The sequence below is a fragment of the Phaseolus vulgaris genome, chromosome 7 (genome assembly GCF_000499845.2).
Source record: "Phaseolus vulgaris cultivar G19833 chromosome 7, P. vulgaris v2.0, whole genome shotgun sequence".
In the NCBI taxonomy this organism is placed as follows: domain Eukaryota; kingdom Viridiplantae; phylum Streptophyta; class Magnoliopsida; order Fabales; family Fabaceae; genus Phaseolus; species Phaseolus vulgaris.
The window spans coordinates 11645218-11671359 of NC_023753.2; the positions used below are offsets into that span (position 1 = coordinate 11645218).

General features: G+C 33.0%; 1 protein-coding gene across 1 annotated transcript; it reads left to right on the top strand.

The window, feature by feature from the left end:
- The first annotated feature begins 24188 nt into the window (after positions 1-24188).
- On the top strand, positions 24189-25150 carry LOC137829043 (protein HAPLESS 2-like). Its single transcript, XM_068635837.1, has 3 exons — positions 24189-24286; positions 24392-24492; positions 24600-25150. Exons 1-3 carry the CDS (start codon positions 24189-24191, stop codon positions 25148-25150), a joined length of 750 nt encoding a protein of 249 aa, XP_068491938.1.
- Positions 25151-26142: the final 992 nt, after the last annotated feature.

Genomic DNA, 26142 nt, shown 5'->3' on the forward strand with positions numbered 1-26142 from the left:
CACTGTGTATAAAAAGTGATTGTTTGAGATCAGGCTCATAGCCAAAGTTGAAGAATCGTCTATATTAATTCAATAACGATTAAGTTTTTTTTTTCATGTTAAATTAAATTGTGATTAATTTTTGGTTAATAGTGTCCACAATTAATTTTTTATTAATAAAAACTAACATTATTTGTTGTTGATATTAAATAGTATCCTTTTAGTCAATATCAAACACGATTCTTTTAATAGTTATTTTTAATTAATGTAAATTGAAATTTAATTTTAATTTTACTCCTCCTTAATCTTCTCCTAACCAAATGTATCAAAGGTTTGTTTACAACTTCAGAATGTACTTGCAGCTTAATGCATCCACCAATGGCTATGTTTCCTTCAAATCATTTTCAAAGTGCTTCACAAAATCAAAAGAGATTATAGTTTTAAATACATATAAACATTCTCATAACAAAAACAATAACCCAACTTACAACATCTTTTCTATTCAGCTTTGTGAAAGTCCAAATAATATATTTTTCTTTTCATATTTTATTATCTTCAGGCTTTCCAAACATTTTTTCATAAAATAGTTTTTATTGTTTTATGTTATTTTTCATGTGATATATTATGTTTAGTATGAATTTTATTTTTAAAAAATTACATAAATTTATTAATTCTTTGAAAATAATTCAAATTTTCAGCAAATTATTAGATTTTTCATTTAAATAATTAAAATTCTGATAAGAGTGTGAATTCTTAGTAAAACTAAATAATATGAATATAAATAAAATTTAATTTATTTAATTACAATAACATAAATTTAACATCAATCAATCTTATTTTATGTTAAAATATTTTATGTGATATCTGTGTAATATCATATTTAAATTATTCGTATAAAAGGGTTTTCATTCAGAAAAGAATTTAAGCAATTCATATTTTTATGTTCAATTTTTAAAATTAAAATTTATAATAGTGTTTTTAATCAAATGTAATAAGATGAAATTTTACTAATACGTAATATTCCGTAGAAGATGCTGAGCCTTTTCTAGATAAATAATATATTTTAAAGTAAATACTTGTGTTAAAGATGTTTTAGTTTAGATAACTTTTAGCAACGAAATAACAATATATATATATATATATATATATATATATATATATATATATTGTCGACCATATTATCAATCGTTTATACTATATAAAGAAATCAGAATAGGAAAGTTTGAAATGATCCCACATGTGATTTTATTTACCGAAGCTAATAAATTATGAAGTTTGATGTGAAGGGTTATTAATTTGATGAATAACTAGCTTGCTCCAAAAAGATGTTGCTCATTGATGCTAAAGTATTAATTTGATTATATTTATTATTTATATGCAATCCCTATTTCACTTTTTTATGAACCTGATTTTGGTTTGCTTTTACATAGAGAAATAAATATATAAAAAAACAAACTTGAAACTTCCCAAGTAGTTTATAAAAATTGAAACTTAAAACTATCTAATTTGATATTATTTCTATTTGTATATAGCATGAATTATCACTTGTACATACACATAAATATAAAAAAGGATCATGAAATTATTATTTTAATTTTTGTTAGAGAAAATAATTTATATCAATGTTCATAAATTTACTTATATGTAAATGAAGATGAGACCGATAATAAATAAAAGAAATGACACAAAGTAAGTAAAATAAAATTATGTATAAAAATATTATATAGATTCCCATTTAAAGCTTTCGAATTGAATATTATAACAACTTTTTATGATGGTTGTTAAATACCCGTCATAATAATATCATTTGTAATTCTAAGAAAATTACTATGTACGTCGTGAATTGAATTGACATAATAAATACTACGGTATCCATATTTTTTATTTTTGTTTCTATTGTATATATGTATTTTATTTTTATTATTATGTATTTAATATTTTAACTTTATAATTATTGTTTTTATTTTTTATTTTTATTTTATTTTTCTATTATTATTATTATTATTATTATTATTATTATTATTATTATGTATCAATATTTTTTATTTTTACAGATTTGTCTATTCATCAAATCTAGAGTAGTTTGATTTTTCAATTTTTATGATCTTGGACCATAAATAATGATTCTTTAGAGTTTGGATACTTGATTGATTTTTAATACATAATATACAATTTATTTTTATCATTTTTTTAAATTCTATTTCGAATTTTTTTAAAGTATTTTTTAATTAAATGATTACCTAATAGTATAAGAAAAATGAATGCAACAGTATATTGTGAGTGGTTTACTTTGGTTGATTAATAGTAGAATTAATTATTAAAAGAGTAGAGAAAGATAAAGAGGATAGGGGATTAAGAAGTGTATCTATGAAGATTAACGTTCAGCTTTCAATAAAAAATTATATTTTTTTAAATAAAAACTTCCACATTTGAGAACATACAAGTTCTATGTTATCAAATTACAAAGACGGTCACTAAGAGAAAGAAAATCCGATGAGAGAGGAAAAAAATCCATTAAGAAAACTAAAAAAACCAAAGAATTATGATATGCAGAAGAAAATCACAACATATATTAAATGATCATAGAAACAATAATTAATATGTATTTAACTTTAATGCTTTATAATTACGATATAAAAATTTGAGGTATATGTATTAGATTTGTTGCACTTTTTTTATACACATTGAAATAGGACTCTTTCGCAACCAACTTTCTCTCAAAGTTGCAACAGTATCATTCTCTCCCAAAGGAGAGAAATGTAGTGTACATCCACATACTGTAATATATATGCATATAATTCAAATTTATGGTAGATAATGAATTGCCCAAAAAAGAAGAAAAGGAAGAAAAACAAAAAAGGGAACAACGAAAGAACCTTTGCAAAAGTAGGTTGTTAAGATATGTAATTGATTTGGACTTTACAATGGTAGTTGAAAAAGAAAAGTGGAAAAATTATATTACAGATACTCAATCTCATTATGTTGCTCGAGAAGGTCTTCGACAAATTCTTTTTCCGAAGAACTTACATCAATATCTTTTTCAGTCTTGAGTATAGGCTAGACCTCTCATTAGACAACAAAACCTTCATAATCATTAGACAACAAAACCTGCATAGTCATTAAAAAAAACCAATATTTTGTTCCTTGAAAACAAACATACCTTGGAGAAATGCTCCTAGAACATACCGAAAACACCATCATTATGGAAGTATGTTTGCTAAGATTTTTCTATTAGACCTCATTTCATCAGTTGTGCTTGTTCCCCTAAGTTACTTTTGTTCAATTATTCATTCCATATTGCAGACTTGGTATATGTTTGATTTAAAGTTCAAAAGTATTTTTGTGCACTCTAATGCATGAATTGAGAAAGAAAGATTTTTTGCTTTTGAAGTAACATTACTTTGAAGCTTTCCCATCTTTAATCCAAGCATGAACTTAGTTGTCTTTTTATCATTACATAAATGAACTTCCTATATTTAGTGTTTCTATAAAAAATATATTAATTTTAAAAAGAAAAAAAAGCAGCTTTCAAAATCAAATCTCATAAAAATTGTAGTATATTTAGTGACTGCTCAGAAAAATGACAAAATGACTCAAATATCTAAAATAAAATAATAAAATAAATATTGAAATGATGGTAAAATGTAGAAGCAATTTATGTAAAAAGAAAAACAATTAAGAGGGGAATCCCCTTTATATATAGTTATAGAAGAGGGAATCCCCTTTATATATACTAGCGAAAACACAGGCGCAACAGCGTCCGTGTATCCACATTTTCTTCTTTTACTCAACTTTCATGGTGATAGAAATTTAATATACATACAAAAATAATCTTACATACATATAAAAATAATTTTGGATGAATCGAAATTGAAAAACAAAAAATAACATCTAAAAGAAAAATGATGAAAATGATGAAACAACCTCTTTTTCTTCTTCTCCGGTTTGAGTCTCTCTTCTTCTTCAAGTTTTTTCTCTTCTTCCATTGGTAGTTTTGGGATCGGAGAGTGTGATAATGTTCACATTAAAATTAGGATTGACTTGATATCAAATACAAAAGAATAATGATTTGACCAAAGAATATAGTTGCTTGAAATGGAGTGAAGAGGGTGATTGGAAATTGAGGTTATTTTATTTTATGTGAGATTTGGTGTGGAATGAGAGTATGCTCTCTCTCTCTCTCTCTTCCTATTGTTGCCTTAAAATAAGGAATTAAGGGAAGAGTGGGGAGTCACCATATAAAAATTGTACATTAATATTAATTTAAAATTAAAAAATAATTTATTTTTTAAGTAATTTAAATGAAATGAAAAAATACTTCATTATACTAATAAAATGAAATATATTAAATAGGGATAGAATCAGAAAAAAAATTGTATACATCAAACAAACGGTTATAATGAATAATCTTTTCTATATATAGGTATAGAAGTATAGATGACAAATAAAATTTTATTATTTTTACTTAAAACGTGTTAGACAACAAGATCGTTATGTTTTTTATGACTTGTACATTATCACCTATATCAATCAAAGAATGGTTGTCATAACCACCAATAATATAGATGACAACTATAATTAGCCAATACATTTTCAATAAAAAATAATAAAAATTACTTATCATTATATATTAAATATTATTTTATATTAACAACAAAATTTGAGACAAATAACGATACAAGACCCAATTAAAATACAATTAATTAAAAAAGATTTAACTAAATTTTTTAATTAATTAATAAATAAATAATTAATAACAACTCAATTAAAATATAGAAATTTATGAATAATTTAAAAAAAATATAGTGGTCCGTGACTAAAAGATCGTGATTTCCACGATAACAACGTTTTGTTTTCTAGCCTGCAGGCACAGATGTCTATGCACGCTGTTTGACGTCCACAGACCAACCATTCTTCTCCTTATTCTTGGTCATTGGATTCAGCACTTCACCCTTTCTGACACAACAATGTTTATAAAGACTTTTAGTTGTTTAACCACATCTCAAATACCATGAGTTTCATAAACAAAATTTATTCAAATATATTATTAGTTATATAAAGGACTCTTAAATTTAAGGTGTTTGATCTTAAATAAAATAATAAGTTTTAAATGAAATCTTTACACTTATATTAAGATATAAAAAATATGAATTTTATAAAACTTTTATACCGAAATGAAACTTATATAAAAAGTTTCAAAAATACAAAATAAAATAATATTTATAAATAAATAAAATAAAGCCTAATAGTCAAATTATTATATTGAAAATTATTATAAAAGCGTAACAACGAATGATAGTTAACTGTAGAAAATGACGAGAGATAATATTGATTTAGATATAATGGTTATTATTGAATCATCTTATCTCCGTATTTTAGTGTATCAAATGTATGATAAATTTAAATATTTTTTAATAGAACTACAAGTGATAATAAATATTTTAATAAAAAATTATATTTTAATTTGTATTGTGATAAATACTATTTTTTAATTATTAATATTTTTTTAAAAGTTTTTAATATAAGACAATTATTAAATAGAAATCTATTTTAGAGATAAAAAATAATTAATTGTTATATTGGCTAAATTAAATACTATTTCAGAGACTAAAGAAATTATTAGTTTCTATTATTGATAAATAATTTTTAAATTGGTTTTTAATTAACTACTAAAGTTTTTGATACATGTACCGACCAGTTCTCGGGCGTCGTTGACCACTAGTAATGTTGGGCCACGTAAGCAGGGACCCACAAGCGACATGGGTCAGTGTCTCGCGAGACACGTGCGCCAAGGAACCAAAGAGTGGTCAGACATCGGTCACCAGGAAGTCCCGACGTGCCACTAGACAGTGTGGAGAGGTCGGACATCGAGACCCGAACAACAGAGCTGGCCCACGAGATGTGGATCCCAGACCACACACCAGTTATCAGTAAGGGAAGAGCCTAGGTCACGAGAGTCCATGCTTGTGGAGTGGATGACGCATTCAGGCGTAACACGAGTATATAGCCACTGGAAAAGATACTACCTTCGAGGTCAACGTTCCAGGGGCGAGCTACATGCATGGCACGTGAACAACTAGGGCGCTCCCAAGACGTGTGACTCCAGAGATCAGGTGCACGAGGAGGCATCCAGGTGGTCACCCCATCAGAGGTTGCACTCTAGTTAGGGAACCCACGCGCTAGGTTATCCTAAGAGTGGATAACGAAAGTGCTGGGCCCACCCCCTCAGAAAGCCCATTTTGGGTAAAGTGGAAACCCTAGTTTCAGTCTATATAAAGGGAAGTAACAAACTTAGCAAGCCACGCTATTCATTTGCGCCGCTTAACACACACAGTTATAGTCTTACGTTAAACAGTTTTGGTGTTTCCTAGCCCTAAGATTGACTTGAGCGTCGGAGTGCAAACCGCCTCTAGAGCGCCCTTTGTCTTTGTGTTTTCAAGCATTCATCAAAGGAAAAGCACGTGCAAGCACAAAGATTCTGGACGTGAGAGTGACATAGACGCACAGAGACGTTTTAGGTCAATCGGCAGGAACATTTAGCGCCCACCGTGGGGCACGATACAAAACATTGTCCCACCAGCAAGAACCAGACAGATCCAGGAGATGAGAAGTACGAGGCAAGGACTTGTTGCACCAAACGGGGGCGAAGGCCTCACCCTGTAACAGGTTAGGGAGACGATGCATACCCTTCAAGAAGAGGTGGCTGCGTCAAGAGCAAACCAAGAACGCGTCTAGGCTGATTTGGCAGAATCGCGGGCAACGAGCGAAGAACTGTGTCGTTCGAATGAGGAACTGCTCAGGGATATGCAAAATCACGCAGGCGAACGTGAGGAGGAAGATCAAGAACCTGCGACGCCGCCCTAGGAGTTCCCAATGCCGTTCTCGCAAGAAATCGTGGATGCCGTGATACCAGCCACGCTTGTAGGATCCAAAGTTACCTTCACTGGAGCGGAGGACCCGGAGGCACATCTCACGGCTTTCCATACGCAGATGATGCTGGTTGGAGGCTCCGATGCGGTGAAATGCAAGCTGTTCATGAGCACCCTGGTGGGAACAACGATGGAGTGGTTCATCAGCCTCCCTGATGGTCATGTGACGTCGTTCCCACAACTTACAAAGTTGTTCAGGACACAGTACATCGCGAATCGGACTCCCCCACCCGTCTCTTATGATCTCTTTGACATAGGACAATATCAGGGAGAGTCTTTGAAGGAATTCCTCCACTGCTTTGGAGCACAGGTTGTGAGGTTGAACCTTAAGGACGAAAGGATGATGGTGCATGCGTTCAAGAAGGGCATCGTGTGAGGCCCCTTCAGTGAATCACTTATCAGAAACCACCCTAAGACCTTCGTCGAGATAAGGCGTCGCGCGATGGCTCATATTGCAGCAGAAGGAGAAGTTAACGAGAAGCACACGTGTGTGGTTCCCACGTGCCCGCGTGCATCAGGTCGACCTCAACCCCTAAGGGTGCATGAAGCAACGATAGAGAAGAAGACCCCCACGAAGCAGCAACCCTATCAACCAAGGAAGCCTCAAAGCAGGGGGCGTGAGAGGGAGAATGTGCCACCAAGGCACGACTTCGTGGTAGAATTGAAGGACCTCATCGCTATCCCCAACGTAGCTGAGAGGCTGAAGGTACCCCCCAAGACCGACAAGAAGCTCGAGCCCAACAAGAACGCGTAGTGTGAGTTCCACCAAGCATTTGGCCATCCCATACGCAATTGTTTGGCACTGAGATACCAGCTAGATGAGTTGGTGAAGAACGATTTCCTGAGGGATTACTTGCAAGAAAAGTAGGGAACCGAGGACGTGGCAGTGACAGGCGGTGGCCCGGGGCATGAAACCTCCCGTGTATGGTGAGATTCACACCATCGCGGGAGGTTTTTCGGGAGGAGGTTGTACCGTCTCTCAGCAGAGAAGATACGCACGGGCGATGATGTCGGTAGAAGCACAAAGGGCTGACGATGCTTTTGATGTCGACCTTGTCTTCACCAAGGCCGACCTTCAGGATGTTGTTCCTCATGACAACGACCCGGTGGTGATCTCAGTGGTAACCGCAGGAAGGAAGGTGCACCGTGTGCTAGTGGATCAGGGAAGCTCGGCAGACGTAATGTTCTGGACGACTTTCAACAAGCTGCAACTATCCCCTGATACGCTAAGGCCCTATGATGGCCGCTTGTACGGTTTCGCGGGAGACCAGGTGGAGGTGTGCGACACTTAGAGCTGAGGACGGATGGTATCGCGTCCCGTACGGAAACATCAGGTATCTCGTCGTCAATGTCTCCTCCGCTTATAACATGCTGCTAGGTAGACCTACGTTGAATAGGTTGGGGGCGGTGCCGTCGACGAGGCACATGAAGATGAAGCTTTCTGACTTGGCAGGAAAGGTGATAACCATCAAGTCAGATCATAAGGAGGCCAAGAGATGTTACGAGAACAACCTCAAAACGAAGAGAGGGGTATCCATGGTCACTACACGATCACCGTACACAAAGGAGGTCTTCCAGCCCGAGGTTAATTGCATTGAAAACGCCTGGACCAAAGTAGAGATTGCTTGCAAAAAGAAAGCCCGGGAGAGCAGACCTGATCCGTTTGGCGATCCAGGGGAAAGAGAGCAACACCCTCGACCAAACGGCGGAGGATCTGAATGCCGAGGTCCAACCTATCCACCAGAGGGCGAAGGAACGACACCTAATTGACTTAGAAGGTATGTTCGTAAAGATAGCTGAGTACAGGCTGAAGCTGGACCCCGAGAAGTGTGTGTCCGGAATAGAAATAGGGAAGTTTCTAGGTTTTTTGCTCATTGAGCGCAGTATAAAAGCGAACCCAGAAAGGTGCGCACTGACTTGGAGCATGTCTGTCTTGTCTGGATTTGCACCAGTTGGAGGAGGGGGCGGCCTCCCTTAACAAGAGGGTAAAAAGGTGTTCATCAAGATGAAGGAGTACTTAGCCAGCCCTCCAGTCCTGTGCAAACCACAACCAAGCACGCCACTTAGATTGTATCTAGCACCGATCGATCAGGCGACTAGTTCAATCCTTGTTCAAGAATAGGACCAGTTTCAAAAGCTCATATGATTAGTGGGCAGAGTATGGCAGGGACCTGAGGAAAGATACCAGGTACCGGAGAAGGCGGCCCCATTAGTCTCACGTCAGCTCTCCCCCGTATGGACTGGTTCTTTCAGAGTAACAGAGGTCCTCGGGAACAAAGCATGCAGACTTGAGATGCTGAAACGAGGCTCGATTCCTCGCACATGGAATGCGGCCGACTTCAAGTTTTATTTCAGTTAAGCAGTAACGTTGTACATTGTATTATGGGACACTTTTTTTCCCCTTATAAGGGTTTTTTAATGAGGTCACCCAATAAATTTCGATTGAAATATTTTCTCGAGTTGTGTACAATTCAGTTAAGAACTTGTTTTCCTTGCGTTAGAGGTCTCGTGAGTGGAAAGGTAGGTTCGTAGAGAACACCTTCCCTTTGAGTGAGAACGCCAAGGTTGAACGAAAAAGTTCACCAGATAAATCCTCCTCGCACTTTAGCGAAGCTGAGGTCAGTTAAGAACTTGTTTCCTTGCATTAGAGGTCTCGTGAGTGGAAAGATAGGTTCGTAGAGAACACCTTCCCTTTGAGTGAGAACGCCAAGGTTGAACGAAAAAGTTCACCAGATAAATCCTTTTCACCCTTGAGCGAAGCTGAGGTCAATTAAGAACTTGTTTCCTTGCGTTAGAGGTCTCGTGAGTGGAAAGGTAGGTTCGTAGAACACCTCCCCCTCGAGTGAGAACACCAAGGTTGAACGAAAAGTTGACAAGATAAATCCTCCTCGTCCTTGAGCAAAGCCGAGGTCAGTAAAAAACTTGTTTCCTTGCGTTAGAGGTCTCGTGAGTGGAAATGTAGGTTCGTAGAGAACACCTTCCCTTTGAGTGAGAACGCCAAGGTTGAACGAAAAAGTTGACCAGATAAATCCTCCTCGCCCTTGAGCGAAGCTGAGGTCAATTAAGAACTTGTTTCCTTGCGTTAGAGGTCTCGTGAGTGGAAAGGTAGGTTCGTAGAGAACACCTCCCCCTCTTGAGTGAGAACGCCAAGGTTATACGAAATAATTCACAGTTAAACCCCCCTCTTTCCTAGCTTTATACAACGAGGGTAAGGTACCAGAAGGCGCAGCAGTGGCAGAAGCAAGGGCACGAGGGGTAGAGGTGCCCACACCCTTAGACACCCCTTAACGGCGAGTAAGGATACCAACCAGCTTGGCCCGTTTCTCCTCATTTAGAACCATCGCTGCGTGCAAATTTCAGAATACAAGAGGTTAGGAAACACAGGGGTAAAACATGCGAATATATAGGGACAGAATGTGCAAGCATAACAGTACGATAATAGGAATCAATTCCTCAAGGGTCCTAGGTTTCTTGAACCCTAACTCAGGGAAACCCACAGTTGAAGGAAACCCAGAAAAAAGGAACAGGGGAAGCTTAAAATACAAGGAGTTAAACAACCCCAGGCAGTTATCAAGCATCAGAATCAATAGATAAGTGTGATCAACAATTAAAATTCGTACCTTTTGATCAGGTAGGATAAAGGTTTTGGAGTTTGTAGGGAAAACGCGAGAGCGCTCAAGGAAGAAGACGAAGCAACCAAGGGCAAGAACTTAGTCTCTTCGCTGAACAAGTTACAGCTCGAGACTGGGGGGCTTGTGTACCGACCAGTCCTCGGGCGTTGTTGACTACTAGTAATGTTGGGCCACGTAAGAAAGGACCCACGAGCGGCATGTGTCAGTGTCTCGTGAGGCACGTGCGCCAAGGAACCAAAGAGTGGTTAGACATCGGCCACCAGGATGTCCCGACGTGCCACTAGACAGTGTGGAGAGGTCGGACATCGAGACCCGAACAACAGAGCTGGGCCACGAGAGGTGGATCCCAGACCACACACCAGTTATCAGTAAGGGAAGAGCCTAGGTCACGAGAGTCCATGCATGTGGAGTGGATGATGCATTCAGGCGTAACACGAGTATAAAGCCACTGGAAAAGATACGACCTTCGAGGTCCACGTTCCAGGGGCGAGCTACATGCATGGCACGTGAACAACTAGGGCGCTCCCAAGGCGGGTGACCCCAGAGATCAGGTGCACGAGGAGGCATCCAGGTGGTCACCCCATCAGAGGTTGCACTCCAGTTAGGGAACCCACGTGCTAGGTTATCCTAAGAGTGGGTAACGACAGTGATGGGCCCACTCCCTCAGAAAGCCCATTTTGGGTAAAGTGGAAACCCTAGTTTCAGTCTATATAAAGGGAAGTAACAAACTTAGCAATGTGCGCTATTCATTTGCACCACTTAACACACACAGTTACAGTCTTCCGTTAAACAATTTTGGTGTTTCCTAGCCCTAAGTTTGACTCGAGCGTCAGAGTGCAAACGGCCTCTAGGGTGCCCTTTGTCTTTGTGTTTTCAGGCATTCGTCAAAGGAAAAACACGTGCAAGCGCAGAGATTCTGGACGTGAGAGTGACGTAGACGCACAAAGACGTTTTAGGTTAACCGACAGGAACACTACCAAATTTAGAATCTAAATAATTGGTAGTTAAAACCTTAGTAGCTAATTAGATACCAATTTAGAAACTATTTATCAATAATAGAAACTAATTTAGAAATTAATAATTTTTATAGTCTCTAAAATAGTATCTAATGTAGTCAATATAGCAACTAATTATTTTTAGTCTCTAAAATTAATTTTTATTTAATAATTTTCTAGTTGTGATTATTGAAATTTTATATAAAAATAAATTGATAATTAAAAAAGATAGGTTGTAAAAAAGATTAATTATAAAATTGAAATTATATATCAGAAAAAAAGTACTTTTTATCAAACAAAGGTTTGAGTATATGAGTATATTTGAAATATACAAAATATTAAATTTAAGTGAATTTATACTATATATAAGTTCATTTATTTTTATACTTTTATATTATACAATTGATAATTTATATATATATATATATGTGAGATCCAACATCATCATATAACGATCATTGACATCATCTCGACAAATTAAACTAGAAATAATCCAAAAAGATTCACAAAAAATCTCATTAATCATATGTCAAAGACCTAAAACAAAAAATAGGTATTTTCCACTCCAACTGAGATGAAATAAAATTAATAAGTAAGACAATTAAATCAACAAACTAAAAATGAAACATATTGGTTCATGAAAAGCATCCAGCCACAACCTTCGTAAAATAAGGAGGATGAAGACTTAGAACTTTATTCACGGACTTATTAACACATATGTGCCTAATTGGGTTTTTTTTTTCTATAGTAATGAAGAGGACAACTCTAGGAAAAAGTGATGTGAGTTGATTTTAGATTTATCCATTTTAGATATGACACTTTCTTAGGATTGAGATTTTAGTAATTATATGGTGAGAACCCAAAGAAGATCCCCATTGAACACGAACTTAACCAAGTGGTTAAGTAAGTGTGAAGGTTCACTTATAAAGGGCAAAGGAAAAATACAAGTATATGGTGATTGATGATGAAGGGCCGAAATTAAATGATCATGGAAGGAAACATAAAAACATTAAGGAAACCGAATTGACAATGGAGGAAAAATAATAAAATAAGAACACAAAGAGAAATGGAGTAATGAAAAAATTGAAGAGATGAAGGAAGGAAATACTTATGTGGTGGAAGAGAGTTGATCACGCCATTTGGAGTGTGGTTTTCCTCCAAGATAAGTGTTGATGGCCATCACTTGAGAGCTCTCCAATCACTCAAGATGAGACCTAATGCTAAGAGGAAACAATCCTCACAAACACCTCACACAATTTGTGCAGAGTAACTTTTCTATTCAAATTCAACATGTAATACATGGAGTAAGACACCCTATTTATAGGAATGGGTGCTTTGGTGGGCAAGAAGGGCAAGGGTAGGATGCTAAATAAGGTCTAGGAGGGTTGACTAAGGTCAAAACCACACCTTTAGGCTCTCCTTCTAGAAACTAGGTCAAAAAACCTAATTCTAGGTGTCTTGCCTTGAAAAAGTGGAATTGGATCAAGCTCATAGGATATGAGCACTCCTATTTATGCTAAAGGCACATATTCTATCCTATCTTGCTATTTTGATACCTAAAGAGAGCCCATATTATTTACAACTTGTTTTATTCTTAAGAAGACCAGAAGGAAGAACATTTGATGCTCTAGTTTGTGTCCATTTCTCCCTTTGATGAGGTATGCTAGATCCTTGGTGAGGTCTTCACTTGATTGATGAGATGACTTCTCATACTATGAATGATAATGTTCATCATTGGTCATCTCCTTGTTGGCTAGGTTTCTATCAAGAAGGTTTGAACAAAAGTATCTTAGAGAAATATTCATACCATAAAAGAATACTAGAGCCTTGGTTAGAGACTACAAAGAAGACTATAACTCAGTTAGCTTCAGGAGGGACAAGTCATCATCATTTTTGGGTCATAAGTTTAAAAATAAATAAATATTTAGAGTAGAATAGGATTAATTCATTTGAGTTTCTAATTGTTAAATAAATTGAGCCAAGTAATTGGGCCAATTAGAGTAAGATTTTTTCTCTTGTATTTTGACCTATGGTATATTAGTGTTATGGTTGGAGTTTTAAACCTACCTAGGGTTTCAATTGGGCTTCTATTGGCCCAAATAGAACCCTAGGTTGGTCTTGGAACATAAAGTTGTGCACCAAGGGGGTTGAACACAAGAGAAGGCACATGCTACACTTGTGAAAAGTCATTAAGAGTGTTCTTAGTCACACGACACTCTCTCTTTGACTCTTCTAAATTTAGAGTTTATTTTTTAATTTAATTTTTTTAATCTTGGCTCTCTTTTGGGCAGACCATAACATTATAAATAAATGTGCTCAACTCATGTAAAATTTAGTTTGAATGATAATTGTTATACAGCCCAATTTTGGTCATACATCTTGTTTGTGAGCTCTCTTTAGGGTAGTCTCCTTTGTAGCTGATTCTGGACTCTTTCCTAGTGAGTTGACATCACCTATCACTCTCCCAAACCCATTTCTTCACTTCAAACACAAATTTATATTCCTCCAATTCATCAAGCTTTGACAACTCCATTCAAAAAATTAAAAACAAAACAATACTTGAACTAGAGGTTGTTATCAAATCATGGTTATGTTGACATAAGTAGCTCTTCTACTTATAAATGTTTTTCATCCCTTATGTGTTGTCATCACTGTATTTTGCTTGTTTTGATGTTTTCATTTCATTTAACTAGTTGATTTGTTGTTTTGTTCATTTTATTTGGTTCAAATCACTAGGTGTTCTATTTTGTAAAATCGTATGTGCTTTTAACTTTGATTGAGTCTTGTTTCATTTTGTTTGGTTAATTCACTTTAATTTGTTTGTCATTTTTATTTTCTAAATTTGCTCCATGTTGTCAAAGTCATGTGAATCTATAAATGTCATAAAATTCTAGTAGAAATTTTGTTCAAATTTTATTTGTTTGCTTTAATTATGTCAAACAAAAAAAATCAGAAAATTTAATTAAAGAAACTACCGTGTTTTGTGCGTTTGTGAGCTTTTAATTTTCTGTATTTGATTTCATATATTTTTTATTAGACTTTTGACAAGTTTCTAAGAGTTATGTTTCTATGAGTTCAAATTTTTTGTCTCCTTTAAGAATTTTTTTCTAGGATTTTTTTTTGTTATTACCTTTGGATTAAAAAACAATTTGTGATAAAAAAAAACACCTTACATTTTTTAGAGCGAACTTGAATTTGAATATTTCAACATGTTATTGATGTTGTGTTAAAAAGGTGCATCCTAATTCAAATTGAAAAAAAAATGATAAATCAAAAGAGGCGGGATGTTAGTGTTGAAAAGGAAACTTGAAAATTTCTTGTTTGCTCTTGGTATAGAATTTTGTTTTCTGACTTTTCTAGTGGTGGTTTTTTTTCCAAATTTTGTAATGTCCAGTTCATATTTTGAGTCAACAAGCTAAGAAACAAATTTCAAGGATGAATTTTATTGAAGAAAAAATTTAATAAATCTGAGAAATATAGTTGTTAGAAATACTTTTACTTTGTTTTGTAGTCTATTCTAGAACCTGTCATAAGATCCTTTTGTCTACCAACTTTTTTTGTGTGCCTTAATTTCTTGTTTGTCATATTTTTTGGTTAATCTTTGAATTCTTGTCTCATCTAATATCTCTTGAGTTTTACTTTTCAAATTGAGTTTTTATTGATTTTAAATTATCGACCTCTCTTAAAGTGGAATACATTATTGGTTTGTTGCTTTATGAGTTTTGAGCTAACCTTGCTAGGTAGCATCTTAAGAGAAGATGGAAGCAACTCAATGATTACTCCTCTAAAGAGAGCCAACAAGTGAAAGGCATTTGGAGAGAAAAACACTTGAGAGAAAAGAGAGTTTAAGACATTTATTTCTATGCAATTTTTGTTTGTTCTTGTAAAAGAACTTTAATTTTTTTTAGGTGTCTTGGAAGAGCCTCTGGTGTTCTTCCATCTCCTAAAGTTCCTTTTATTTTCTTTCTATTAAAAACGTTTTTAGACAATGAGTGTCTTGAAGGTTCACAAGTGTCAACAAGTCTCACCATTATGAGTCATCTAATTTAAATTTGTGCAATTTTAATTCTAGTCTTTAAAAGTTTTTCTTTAGTTTCTTTCTTTAGAAATTTTTTTTTTTTGTGTTTGAGAAGTTTCTTTAGAAGGAGGTTTCTGAAGTGCATTTGGATAAAATTTGGTTAAGAAAGATCTTGGTACTTAATAGATCCACCTCTCTTTCCTGGGAACTGACCTTGTGTACTAAACTTATTTTCCTTCTTCATAAAAATATTTAAACACGACACTGAAGATGTTTAAGCATACTTCTCATCATAGTTGATGTGACTCAAGTTCTTTACTAAAAAAGTTTGAAACATTTATCTAAAGATCTTAAGTCACCGAAATTGTGCAAAAGGCAAGAGGAAACTTTGAAAGAAAGAGGTTCTAAACTTGTCATTCTTAAGGAGGATCTTAGAATCTTAAGGCAAAGATAGGAGAAAATACAAAAAAAAAGATGATAGTCTTAGTCTAAATGAGAATTATGAATCTCATCCTACAAAGGAAGAAAAGCCTAGTCCAAATTTTTCCAGTCTTAAGGCTAATTATTATTGTTCTATTCTTGATCAACCTAGGACATCTCAATACGTTAGATCAAATGTTGAACTTAACTACCAATTCTAATCATAAACTCTATAAACTTCCTAGAATTTTTAAAGATGAGAATATGATAGTCAAGCAACAAGTGAAAGAAAAGCTTTTCAGAGAGTACTATGAGAAAAACGTTTTATATTATTTAGTACCCATTGAAACTTGTAATATTTTGTTAGAATGACCTTGAAAATTCGATCATAAAATCATCCAAAAAGATTGTACTAATAAAATAACTCACTTATAAAAAAAATAAGCTTGTACTTAGTTCTTTGTCATCTTTACAGGTGGTAAAGAACCAATAACAAACAAAACAAAAAACATGAAAAGGGAGAGTAAATGTTTAACTCTCCTGGGCTAGGAAAATAGAGTTTAGACAAGAATATTTAAAAAGAAAATTTGAGGAAAGAAGATAGGGAAGAGAAAAAATAAAGATATTTTTTTTATATCCTCTCTTTTAAATAAATCACGTGTTGAGTTGCCAAAAAAAAATGAAATTTTTTAAGAAATATGGCAACCACATAGGATAGAAAAATAAATAAATAGAAATAAAAATGCTTATAAAAGCATGAATTTCTATTTTTTTTTTATAAAAAGTACATGAATTTTAGAATATTTTTCTTAATTATTTCTTGAAGAACCTTGTTCTTCTTAAATCTTCTGTAAATATACTTGATCTGTTTGGTGTTTATTTTTTAGATGGGTGTTTGATTCTGAAGAAAAAAACATAAATTCCAAACAATAATAAGGTTGTTGTCTAGAACCACAAATGTATATATGAGAGCAAATCATTTTCAAAAGGGAGGGGATGATGGAAATCCAGCCAACCATAAGAAGACCTAAATCTTTGTTCAGGGACTTACTTGCACATTTGGGTCTAATTAGGTTTTTATCTATCTTTTGTAGGTCCAATAAAGAAGACAACTATAGGAAGAAGGTTTGTACATAGTATCTACCTCCATACCATAAAAGAATACTAGAGCCTTGGTCAGAGATTACAAAGAAGACTAGAACTAAGTTGACTTCAGTAGGGACAAGTCATCATCATTTTTGGGTCAGACTTTAGTTTAAAATAAATAAATGTTTAGAATATAATAAGGTTTATTTGAGTTTGCAATTGTTAAATAAATTTGGCTATGTATTATGGCCAAGAAGAGTAGGATTTTTTTGTCTTGTATTTTTTACCTATGATAGATTTAGGTTAGGGTTCTAAATCTACCTTAGGTTTCAATTGGGCTTACATTGGCCTGAAAGGAAACACTAGGCTGGTCTTGGAACACAAGCTTGCGCAACAATGGGGCTGAACACAAGAAAAGACGTATGCTACACACGTGAGAAGGCATGGAGAGTGTGACTAGCCACACAACACTCTCTCTTTGGCTCTTCTAAATCTAAGGGTTATTTTTTAATTTGAATTTTTTCAATTTTTGGTTCTATTTTGGGAAGATCATAGCACTAAAAATTAATGTGTCCAACTCATGTAAAATTTAGCTTGAATGAGAATTATTATGCTGCCCAATTTTGACCATACATCTTGTTCATGAGCTTTCTTTAGGATAGTCTCCTTTGTAGCTAACCCTAAACTCTTTCCTAGTAAGTTGGTCTCACCTCTCACTATTCTAAACTCATTTCTCCACTTCAAACACATTTATATTTCTTCAATCCAAAAAATTTCCATTTAAAATTTCAAAACAAAACAATGTTAGAACAAAAGGATGATATCACCGGTTATACAATAACTTTATATGATGTATAAATGATAACAATTTAAAATAAAAAAACAAGTGTATATCCCACTTGGTAATTCTAGATGGTTCTTTTCTTTTATTTTTCTTACTTGTTGATTTAACATTCATTACAAACCAATTTACATAATTATGACACATCATTTTGTAACCAAAATTATAATAATTTTGAGATGATTTTAAATTATCCTTCTGATTCATTATCATTTCTTAACAAATTTTGTCATTTTTTTCTATAATAAAATCAATATATATATATATATAATTATATATATTCATCAATAATAATTAATAATAAAGATTTGTTTTTGTTAACCGTTTTTTTACTATTTAATTTTTAAGTTTCTTATTCTTAGTATAATCTTATCATACAATTCTTGTTTTCAGTCTCTTTTTCAATAATTAAAAAAATTTAGAGGCTAATTAGTTTTATTTTAATAGTTTTTATAATAATAAGTTTTTTAAATTTTTAATTGTTTTTATTATCATAAAAAAAGACATATACATTATGCACGTGTATTTTTATTAAATACTAATACAGGAAACACTATTAAGGAAACACTTTTTAGGATGGTTCAAACACATTTTTTTATGTTGATTTTAGAATCGTCATAGATACACTGAATATAGAAAGTTCATTTATGTAATGATAAAAAGACAACTAAGTTCCTGCTTGGATTAAAGATGGAAAAACTTCAAAGTAGTGTTACTTCAAAAGGAAAAAATCTTTCTTTCTCAATTCATGCATTAGAGTGCATAAAAATACTTTTGAACTTTAAATCAAACATATACCAAGTCTATAATATGGAATGAATAACTCAAAAAAAAGTAACTTAGGAGACAAGCACAACTGATGAAATGAGGTCTAATAGAAAAATCTTAGCAAACATACTTCCATAATGATAGTGTTTTCGGTATGTTCTGGAGCATCTCTCTAAGGTATGTTTATTTCAAGGAACAAAATATTGGTTTTTTTAATGACTATGCATGTTTTGTTGTCTAATGATTATGAAGGTTTTGTTGTCTAATGAGGGGTCTAGTCTATACTCAAGACTTAAAAAGATATTGATATAAGTTCTTCGGAAGAAGAATTTGTCGAAGACCTTCTCGAGCAACAACATAATGAGATTGAGTATCTGTAATATAATTTGTCCACTTTTCTTTTTCAACTACCACTATAAAGTCCAAATCAATTACATATCTTAACAACCTACTTTTGCAAAGGTTCTTTCGTTGTTTCCTTTTTGTTTTTCTTCCTTTTCTTCTTTTATGGGTAATTCATTATCTACCATGAATTTGAATTATATGCATATATATTACAGTATGTGGATGTACACTACATTTCTCTCATTTGGGAGAGAATGATACTGTTGCAATTGAGAGAAAGTTGGTTGCGAAAGAGTCCTATTTCGATGTGTATAAAAAAAGTGCAACAAATCTAATACATATACCTCAAATTTTTATATCGTAATTATAAAACATTAAAGTTAAATACATATTATTTATTGTTTCTATGATCATTTAATATCTGTTGTGATTTTCTTCTGCATATCATAATTCTTTGGTTTTTTTAGTCTTCTTAGTGGATTTTTTCCTCTCTCATAGAATTTTCTCTCTCTTAGCCTTCGTTTGTTTCTGAGCGAGGAAAAGTGAGTGTTTACTGTTAAGAGATAGAACACGAAAAAAGAAATTAAAAATCAATAAAAAACACGAAAAACGAAAATAGCAATACGCTTAAACTTTCTTCGTTCTGTATGAAGGAATTGCAAAGAAAGTCTATAATTTATTAATTAACTTTTATTTTAAATTTAAATTATTATTACTTTTATTTTAAAAGGGTTACAATTTAAATATAAAAATATAACTATAATTCTAAAAACATAATTATTATAAAATAATATAATTAATCATTTATATTTAAGTTAATCATATAATAATTAATCACATTATTATAAAATCCTAAATAATAAATATATTTTTTAAAAATAAAAAATTAAATTTATATAATAATTATATTAATTATAAAAAAAGATAAAATAATAATTTTATTTAATAAAAATATTTTTTTATCAAATATTTATAATTATAAATATTTAAATATTTTTATCAAAATTTATATCATTTTGTATTTTTTCTAAAGTTAGTTCTAATACATTATTAAAAATAATATTTCAATAAAAATAATATTTTAATTAAAAATAATTATAATTTCTAAATAAATAAATTAAAATAACTTTTTAATAATTTTTAAATATAAATATAAATTTATATTTCTATAAAAAAAATATAATTTCAATCACACCCATCACATCACTCACAAACTTTTATAAACTTTCCCTACACTTTTCATTCTATTTACCTTAATCCAAACATCCTAACTTTCTTTACACTTTCTCTTCAAATCATCTTAAATTCACTTCCTCATTTCCACTCCCTAATCCAAACAAAGCGTAAATGTTCAAGTTTGTCTTTGTTGTGTTGATCTTTTATCACTTATATTTTCCATTTTGTTATGTAATCTATTAAAATGCAAAAAAATAATAAACATTAGAAAAATTATTTAAAAAATTCTATAAATATTTATAAATATATTTATTAATGAAAGAAATATTAAAAAATATTGATAATATTTAAGGTACCCATTTCTATGTTTTTAATATAAGTTATTAATTATTTAAGAAAAATAAATACGTTATAAGATTGTTTATATGATAGAATATCCTGCAAAACAAAATGAAAGTGAAATGCGTACTTTAATGAAAAACTTAGTAAAACTAATACATTATTCTTTTATTAAAAAAACTATATAAAAAATAACTTTTTGTAAATGGTACATTTTATAATATTTTTCTTAAAATTTAAATCTAAATATGAAGAATTAAAATATTATAATATAAATTGTTGGAGATCCCGCATCGACTAGAGATGAGAGCCTTTCATAGTATATAAGTGGGTGCAAACCTCACCCCATTGAGCCGGTTTTATGGGGTTGAGTTAGGCTTAAAGTCCACTTCTTAATATGGTATCAGAGCCATTTCAAGCCTCTCCTAGCGAGTATTTGTTGGGCTTATCAGGTCACCCACTACCGGACCGCTTTCTAAATACAAAACTGATTTTGACAAAATGCGACAAAAAAAAACTTGTAATTTTGTCATGCAATTTTTTAATAATTTTTTTTTTGTTTTGTAATTTTATCTATCATATGAAAACAAAATAACCATCCGGTTTTAAAAAATATAAACTTAAAAATTAAAAGAGAATTTTTTTTTACCTTTGTTTTATAAAAGAAAAATAGAAAACAAAAATAATCTATAATCATCCTATTATTCATTATATTCTTTTAATTTATCTTTTCTATATCTATAAATAAATTTTAAGTATTTTCTTTTAAAATATCAATAATTATAAAATTTTAATCTTTTCCTTCCAGCTCTACATTAAGCATTTCAAGCAAATAAATTTTTGTTATGGTTTGATGACCGAATGAGTAGTGGATGTATTTGAACTAGTGGATGTATTTGACTGCATATGCTAAGGAATGTGAAGCAATGTCACATTGGTAACAAGATGATTTGTAAAGTGCAAACATTGGTCATCAATAATAGTAACTACACCTCATTTAAAAGGGGGGAGGGCGATGAATCATTTGTTTGTACCCAAATTGTCACAGTGATGCTTCGAAAAATGGCGTTGTGATCAAGTTCGCAAGCTGGATATATTATGAAAATATGGATATCGCCTCAAAGGGTCAACTAAGGCGATGGTCATCATAAGGACTCTAAAGCACCCCAACATGGGTAAAACCATTTTCATGCGCACAACGCCAATTGTACATATATGGCATCCGGTGACACAACAGTACACATGAGGGAAGAGATTATGATATGTGGGATTGATATCCCTCATTCCCATTTATGGAAAGTGTTCATATATCCACGTTTGATTCATTATGAACTCAATATTATTCATATATTTAATTGAAAATAAATCTAAGTTTTTCAAATTATCAACGCTGATAATTTTTTTTTCAAATTATCAATATTATTTACTTATACAAGAACGACATAACCTCCTAACTGCTTTGTCTACACAAAGTAAACATCTCCCAACTGATCGTACATGTGACTAAGTGCAGTAGCTCTCCATGCGTACCCACCACAGATCATCATATTTCCAAATCGTGACAAGTACGACACACTAACAAATGTTTCACTTTTATCAGCAAATTGTGCAGGAAACAAAATACAACAAATAAGCACGAGCTGCGTGCAACAATGCACTCCTTGTATAATGTTGTATAATGCGCGCAATCAACTCTATCTAACGTGAGCAACATGACATTATCTCAACTCTGTCACGGCATCACCGAACTCCACCTCAAGGAGCTCAATCAACAATAATGACACTGATGTGAAATCCAACGTCACATACAAACAAAATTGTCCAACAATAGGGAGATGCAACAATGTTGACACATTATCCAAAGTGATGATCATCTCACCAATAGGGAGGTGGAAACTGTTGGTTTCGCCGTGTCACCTTTCCACAAAAGCTGAAATAAGACATTTATTAGTGGTCTCATAAGTAATATATCACTGTGACAAGGGGTTGAAGGATCCCAAACTTACTTAACTTACCTCTATGTGAGACAACTTTAGTTCCCCTTGATCCTTACCCTCCCACAGTCTACAAACAATGTGATCTGTGTAACTCAGAAGTAAGGACGTATCAACAGGTTCCCCAACAAATCCTACTTTCTCATTGTGTCATATGTTTGGTGGCAACACATCCACATCAATGACAATAACAACTTGTTCTCTATCCCTTCTACTAATCGACATCATGAGTCTTTATCTAACTTCCACTTACGATAATCCACCTTTGGTCTGATCATATATCTGCCAACAGTAAAAATCACATGATACAATTAAAATGTTTTTTTAAAAAATCATACATTCTGAATTGGCTTTTTTGGATCTGAAATACATAATCCAAAATATATTTATTCTAGATTGTATATTCCAAAATATATTTTCAAATCCAAAATTATAAAACAAAGCACTAGATAATCAATAACAAAATAGAAACAACATAAATACCCACTTCTTCAACTGGGGCGGTAGTGTGACGGAGGGGTTGCAGTGTACAAGGAAGAAGAAGAAGTGGGAAGAGAAGGACATGTAGGTATTAATATAAATATAAAACATGGATAATTTAGTCTTTTCACATATCCTGTGGGGGTGTATTTAGTCTTTTCTTGTATCCTAGGGTGGTGTAATTTAGTCTTTTCATATACTATGGCGGTGCAGTTCAAATTTATGGGTTGCGAAATGTAGATGCCTACCTGCTCTATGGTTGTGATTTTGGTATTTTCTCCTTCTTTTTCCTCTATGGTCACCTCAAACGATGGAATGATTTGGTTTTTCTCCTTCGAGCCCTTGTGATGGACCAAACTATAGGCTTTTCAGTTGGCAGTTTCTTTTCTTTCAAAAATATGTAAAATATAATAACGGTTACGTCTTCTTCGTTAACTTCTTATTCATGTAAACATGCCAACCTCAACTAAGAGAGACAATGATGTGGTTAGAAATAATGGCCAATTTTGATGTTGGAATCAACGCTCTGTAATAGAAGCCTACCCACCTTCTTTCACATTTTGGTTTCTTCCTCCTTTGTTTGGTTGCTCATTTTATATTTATCGACTATTCATCCACATTCAGGTACTTTTGTATCCTTTTGTTAATGTGTTAACACCGTTGTCCTTTGTTCCTTTCAACGGACGGGGACAACATTAACCTCATTTATAATTTAGAGTTACACAAGTTAGAGTTAAAGCAAAACAACAAGTACAAAAGTGCAGTAAGAATAACTGTACAAACACTGCCTGCAATTTTCTTAACACAACTTTATTTGCAACCCATAAAGCGTTACTTCAATGAACGCACATGCACCATAGAACAGAACACAGATGCTGCTACATATGCTAATGCACCATTCCTTTTAATGTAATCTGTTTGCTAATAATCCATACACACATGTATGTTTTTTACTTTTATTTTAAATATAAATATATTAATTATAAGCAGTAACCATGCTACTAGATTGTGGCAAAATTAGTTTTTTGGATATTGACAACATCACGGGCTATAATGTTCAAATCAAAGACATTTTACTGAATGCATTACATCGTGTCCTATTCAAACCCTCACTGAATACTTTGCATTAGTAATAAATAGTATTAATTGTTCATGAATATCTCCTACAGCTCTTTGATTCTTGAATATGGGCAACGTCATTGAATCGTTTGCTTCGGGCTTAGGACAGGCTATTGGCAAACTATTTAGTTCTCCCATTGAATTTCTTTCTGGGAAGTCTTGCAGGTAAGACCATGCAGGGTTATTCTACTCTCATTATGATTCATGTGTGTATTTCTTCACTTTCCACTTCATGCTTGATATATTTGTATTTGTTTGTATATGTTTCAGCTCAGTGTGTGGACCAACATGGGATTTCATGTGCTATATCGAAAACTTTTGCGTTTCCAATATCCTGAAATTAGCCATGGTATTTATGCTATCTTACATTGGTGAGTTCAACTGTTTGGTAACATTGTCTGTTGTAGTACTTGACATGAACGTTATACTTTTTAATTTGACATCTGAAATTGGGTTTGTATATTCTGTTTATTTGCAGTTCTGTTGTTCTTCTATCTGGTGCATAAATTGGGCATATGTGGATGTCTTTGCCGGTCTTCTTGCAAAATGATATGGGCATGTTTCTCTTCTTGTTTCCATGTTTGGGAGTATTCTTGCACTTTCTTGTGTATTAAGCTAAACAATATCAGGAGAGCAAGAAGAATAAGAAGAAGGTTCAGAATGGACATGAAAAAGAATTTCTACTTTAAAACTGGAGAAGAAGATTACACATGTGAAAGGCTTTCGTACAATTTTCCAACATCTGCAAAATTGAGCAGATCAATTTTGCGTAGTAGAGATTATAAAGCCTCCCACCTAAGGAAGTCTTTGCAACCTAGGAGACATCATGCTAGAGTTGAAATTAGTAGAGATCTTAGATGTAAGAGTAAAAGGAATCATAGTCTCGGAGAACCCAGTTACACAAGCAATGCCTTTAAGCATGGCAATCACATAGGCACAGTCAATGACATAAAGGTAACCCGTACATCTAAGTTTGCAAGAAAAGGTATATCTAGAAGGAATAGAGTTCTGCCAAGGCAGAGAAGGTAGAATCTTTTAGTTGAGGGTTTTTATACGAACTGCACTTTGTATCGCTGTATGTTTCTGATTTGTTAGGATGAAAAACAATAAAACTTATATTTTTTTTTATCTCCTTGTTATATACTGTTCAAAACAGGGAAAAGGGCATGAAGTAATGAAATGACTTCGACAGATGCACATCCAACACACTTCCTATTGAAAGGCTCTACAAAGCATTTTTATCTCTTTGATCTTGATTTCCGTATCAGGAAATTTGCAAATACTAATAATGTAAGTTACGTAACACAGAATAAAGGTTAAGAACTGAGAATGGTAATCGATAGATTCTTTTATGGAATAAGGTATTTGCAACTTAAGGAAAATGTTTTGTTATTGCTTTACAGCAAGGTTGCCTTATCCAAAAAGAAAGTCTAAAAGTTTATGATCGTTATCTAGGTAATGCCACGGTGGGATACATTGGAATAGACGAGAATCTGGGATGTTAAGAATTTATACTTGGGTTTGTAAGATATTGCAAATATCCAGTTTCAGCTCTTATAGCATCAAGAAGTTCGTTCCTAATATGAAGATGAATTTTTAAACTCCACTGGAGAAGTAACAGGATCTTGTCCTCTGGAGAAGATCATTCGTAATACTTGTGTCGTGTACATATCCTAACGTTTTCATCTTAGACCAAGACATCTGTCCCCTGCAAGTTTTTATCCATGATCACATTAAATAAGGTCTAGTATAAATAAAGGTTAGTGCTTTATGTTGTTTGTATCATAGTGACATATCACAGTTAACGAGAATATTATCCAGTCCATTTTCTCAATTTATTCCCTCAGAAGCTAAATCCCCTTAAGTTTAACACTTACTTGCTGTTTCTAATATTGTATTTATTGGAATGAATACACGCGGAAATAGTCAAACCTGTTTGAAAGAAGCGATGGGAAAAGGAGGAAATCAGAATTATGCAGCATACAATCAACATGTTATTTGACTATTTGCGCATATACATT

Excerpts from the sequence above, each read along its gene's own strand:
- LOC137829043 (XM_068635837.1), top strand. The coding sequence starts at position 24,189 with ATGGGCAACGTCATTGAATCGTTTGCTTCGGGCTTAGGACAGGCTATT. Across the intron at positions 24,287-24,391 it reads CTTTCTGGGAAGTCTTGCAG|CTCAGTGTGTGGACCAACAT; the intron begins GTAAGACCATGC and ends TATATGTTTCAG. Across the intron at positions 24,493-24,599 it reads ATTTATGCTATCTTACATTG|TTCTGTTGTTCTTCTATCTG; the intron begins GTGAGTTCAACT and ends GTTTATTTGCAG.